Raw genomic sequence first — 4,662 nt, 5'->3', positions numbered from 1 at the left:
AGCTGGATAACGTTAGCTTGGTTGCTAACGAATTGCTAGCTAACGTAGCTGACCTTGCTTGAATGTTACTTTGTCGGCTTTTATTTTTCATACTTAAAGCACATTTTGATAATAATAATTACAAATACTTTTACTTAAAGCAGCTACAAGGAACTTTCATTCTCTGTTGATTCTGGCGCCCCCTGTGGATAAAAGTGTTTCTACCATCTTCATTGATTTCAAGGGGAATCGGACTCGCGGCATTAATTAGTAACTATACAGAAACAGTCTTCTGTGATTCCTGTGTCGCAGTGTATTTACTGTACGCAGTCGCTCTGAGGAGGTGAGTGCTGATGTCTCCTCTCTCTGCTCAGGTGAACAGTGCTTGCCTGGAGGAGGTGAGCCACGAACACGCCGTCACTGCCTTGAAAAACACTCCTGACGTGGTCTACTTGAAAGTGGCTAAACCCAACAGTGTCTTCATGAACGACAGCTTCGCCCCGCCCGACCTCACCAACTGTGAGTCATGATGGTTTTTAATTTTACATCACAACAGAACCAGAACCAGAACCACTGTTACAGTTTATTCACTGATGAGACCTTTAACCTGTCGCACTGCAGCAGTCTGAGCCTAAAATAATCAGATGTTTCTGTGATTTAATGTCAATGAACGGATCAAAATGATGCTGAAATAACGACATCAAGACGCTGAATAAACGACTCTTAAAATGCTTGTTTTCTGAATGGAGTTTGGTTGATCAGAGCTATGATGGAGGATAGGAGACGTATAGACAGATGACATAAAATCACTTAAACATTAACTTCAGGTTCAGGTGAGGAGATCAGATCTGATCCAGGACGAGTAATAGAACCAGGATTTTAAAGGTTCATCAGACACCAGAACACTTCAGAGGTTAATGATAATAATCAGAGATATTCAACAGGGGATGTTCTCCTCGTTCAGACGGTTGAGATTAACTCAAACTGTCCTCTCCGCGGCCACACGAGGACATGAAGCCTGTGGTTGGAGGTCTTCTAAAGTCACACCAACCAGATTAGCAGGTCCCGGTTCAGATGTGGACCGGGTGACTTTGTGCCTTTGACCCTGAATTAGCGTAGAATCCAGCAGGGACCGCAGTGTGGCGTTCCCCACGGTGGCATTCATCAAACAACACGTTTCAAAGTCAAGGCGAGGCGGGAACGCATTGAGAGCACGAACCCTGGATCCGGTCCCAACGACTCCCTCGTGAACCTTAATGTGGAGTCGCTGAAGGACGGACTGATCCTGGACTGATGAGGACAGGAGGAACGATGTCCGGCTGAACCATCTGACCGGGATAGAAGTGATCAGATGATTGATCGCTGAACAGGAAGTTAACTGTAGAGGATAAAACTGTAATTTCTCCTGTTACTGACAGCAGTGCGTCCTGCCTCTGTCACGCTGAACTCAACTTTATGTGCTCGTATATTTGCAGTAAGGGCGACGTTCCCACAAGTCCAGGAACACCTGGATAGTCTGGATATTTAGAGACTAGTTTGGGAAACACCTGGAAATGTATTAAAATGACCAAATATTCTGGAAATAATCTCCTGTAAAAGTTCTGATAAAAGCAAATAGATTACGTATTAGTCGACTTTTAAAATGCTGGTTTTCTGAATGGAGTTTGGTAGACCGGTGCTATGCTAACTAGTGAGTTTCCTTTCTCCAGGTGACATTTAGAGATATCTCTGAGCTGTAACAACAGTAAACAGCAGGTCCACAGTGTTTGTAGGAATTATAACAATCTGCACACACAGTCTAAAACAAACCCTGAAACAGGAGAAACATGAGCAGACTGGTTTTAGTTTAAAGCTTCCTGACAAATGTTGACAGTCTGACAGACGTTCTCAGTATCCTGATGAAACCTCACTACTCCAGGATTTGGAAACCTACCAACGTGTCTGGAAACTTTCTCTTGCGTTACAAAATGTGTCTCTGAAAACATTTTAATCAGTCTTCAGTTAGTTTAAAGAGCAACTAAACCCCAAAACCATCTCTGTATCTATTACTGGTGGTGTTGATCGATTCAGGTACATTTCAGTGAGCTGCTTCCTTCAGGAGCCGTGGATGCGTCTCTGTATCAGCGTCATCCCTCCTCTTCCCCTTCCTCCCCTTCCTCTCCTCCTCCTCCGCTGATGTTGAGGTTGACGTGTGAAGGACGAGCAGCAAATCCACTCAGCGAGCGTCGAGCTTCAGCTGCTGCAGTCGGGTTAATCCACTAACACTCTGATTACATCTACCAGAGCGAACTAAATAATACTGTTACAGGACCAGTGAGGACGATCTGGTCCCATCTAACAGTTCAGTTGTTGATTACAACTCCCCCGCTGTATGTTTATGTATATATGATGTGTGTGTATATATGATGTGTGTGTGTATATACTGAATAGAAAACAGTGAATCTGTCAGAAAGAAGAATATTAAGTCTGATTGTTGAAAATGATGACAATACTAAATATTATTAAAACTAATTTCTGATCAATATTCACAGGAAATAATCCAACTTCCTGCAGTTATTGATTTCACAGTTTGGTTCATTTTTCAGTTGATCAGCTGTTCTCTGTGATTGATCAATAGAATCATATATATTATAATAAATATGTCAGTTAGGTGATTGATCCGTCAGTTTACGACCCCCTCGACGGCTCCGGGCCTCGTCCAATCAGGTAACAGGAGCCCGACAGGCAAGCCTAGAGGAGCAAGTAGAGGAGCAGGTAGAGGACGAGGTAGAAGAGCAGGTAGAGGAGCAGGAGGAGACCAGAGACTGACTCCATCTGTCTGTCTCTCTGTTCCAGCGTACTCCCAGCACATGGAGAACCATATCAGCCCCCCCAACTTCCTGGGTCAGTCCCTCCCCCCACCAGCATCCTCGGGACGCTACTCCCCGACCCCGAAGAGCATGCTGGGAGACGACGATGTCACCCGGTGAGAACAAACACACCACATATATAACAATAATAATAATAATATTAATAATAATGGGATTGTGGTTCAGTAAAGCCTGAGAGGACGTTACTTTAATATAATATTAATAGTTTTTATTAGTTTATAATCAGCTGATAATAAGAATCGTTATGTATATATATATATTATATATCTACAGAGGGGAGACACCATGTTGAACCACACCGGCTGTAGATAGGAGCGATTTTAAATCAACACTATGTAGGATTTGGTATTAGTTTCACCCACAGTCTCAATCCCAACCTGGGGGTCGCAAGGTCTTCTTGACTTTAAAGGATGTAATAAAACTGATTAGTGTAGAAGGAAACTGAATGAATCAGTTTACTCAGACAGAGAATTGTATAAAAAGTTCCTAAAACCATCAGAAACTCCCTCTGATGTAACATTTACTGTAAATAATCTGCTCTAACTAAGATAACGAGCTAACAGCAGCTCCATTGGCAGCGGTTACTTTACTGTCCATCAGAAACTCTGTAAAGAGTTGAAGCAGCCGGAGGAAATATTCCCTCCATTAAAATCTGATCCAGTTTCAGTTGGAGGTGTGTGACCTTAATGGCTCTATTATAAGTGAAGTACTGTTATTTTAAGGTGGTGAAGTTACATAATGAGGCTTTAAAAAGGAGGTGAAACAGTAGATTTCAGTCTAGATTCAGTTATTACCAACACAGACAGCTGACCTGCCCTCTGCTGGTGAAAACCTGCTATTACACACAGCAGCCAGAATCAGAACCAGGTTGTGATAATAAAAATACAGAATGGAGACAGAGAATCGTATAAAAGGTAAATGACGTCAGGAGGATTGACTGTGTGGTCCCACAGGGAGCCCAGGAAGGTGGTGCTGCACAGAGGAGCAACAGGACTGGGCTTCAACATCGTGGGCGGGGAGGACGGGGAGGGAATCTTCATCTCCTTCATCCTCGCCGGAGGACCAGCTGATCTCTGTGGAGAGCTGAGGAAAGGAGACAGACTCGTCTCTGTACGTACACACACACACACACACACAGCATCAGTAATCAATACTCCCATTATTAAAGCATTAATCAACCTTATCAGCCTTTATATAAAGCAATTAGAGACCGATTGCTACCGCATACATGAGCACCATACATAGTCACTGGCAGATATAGTCTCACATGTGCTCAGAGCTCCGAATACCACATGAACGCTAAACGTAACCATTAAGCGCAACGCAGGCTTCGGCGACTTAAGTTCATTAAGACATTCACTTTCCTTGCAGAGGGAACTCGTCAGGAAGATGTAACTGCTGCTGCAGCCCATTTCTTGCGAAAGACAGGCGCGCTGTCTGATCGATGTCATCTGGCTCCTAGGGCACAGAAATGACTGTCGGGGGAGGGAGATGAGGACGCTGAGAAACCTGAAGGTGGGGGACCGCCTCTCTCCCACACGTCCGCCGTCGATGTAAAGGGGGGCGGGTCGTTGCTGTGCTTCCTGAAGTTAACCGATGATCTCTCTGGTTTCCTGGTGTTCAGAGGCGAGGGTTATTCTCTGAAGCACCCCAGGCTGGGCCAACGGTTCAGGAGCCGTCCTCTCCGATTAGGGCTGCTCATCAGCCCTTAGAGAGTGGAGTCTGACCGATTAACAGTACTGATAAGCACTGAAGTAACTAAAGAAAGGTAAATAACTTTAATAAAAGACTGACACCAACTAAATAAAGGTAG

The 4,662-nt window shown here is 44.2% G+C and overlaps 1 protein-coding gene across 1 annotated transcript in view; it reads left to right on the top strand.

The window, feature by feature from the left end:
• LOC118334397 (discs large homolog 1-like protein) overlaps positions 1–4,575 on the top strand; it is a 13,232-nt gene extending 8,657 nt beyond the window's left edge. The window contains exons 8-11 of the mRNA XM_035670300.1: positions 354–498; positions 2,815–2,944; positions 3,803–3,959; positions 4,474–4,575. Of these exons, the coding sequence (XP_035526193.1) occupies positions 354–498; positions 2,815–2,944; positions 3,803–3,959; positions 4,474–4,575 (534 nt within the window). The remainder of the gene's footprint in view (positions 1–353; positions 499–2,814; positions 2,945–3,802; positions 3,960–4,473) is intronic.
• Positions 4,576–4,662: the final 87 nt, after the last annotated feature.

Source organism: Morone saxatilis, unplaced genomic scaffold (genome assembly GCF_004916995.1).
Source record: "Morone saxatilis isolate NCDOM2014 unplaced genomic scaffold, NCSU_SB_2.0 Contig23, whole genome shotgun sequence".
Classification (NCBI taxonomy): Eukaryota; Metazoa; Chordata; class Actinopteri; family Moronidae; genus Morone; species Morone saxatilis.
This window is presented reverse-complemented; position numbering and strand designations above follow the sequence as displayed.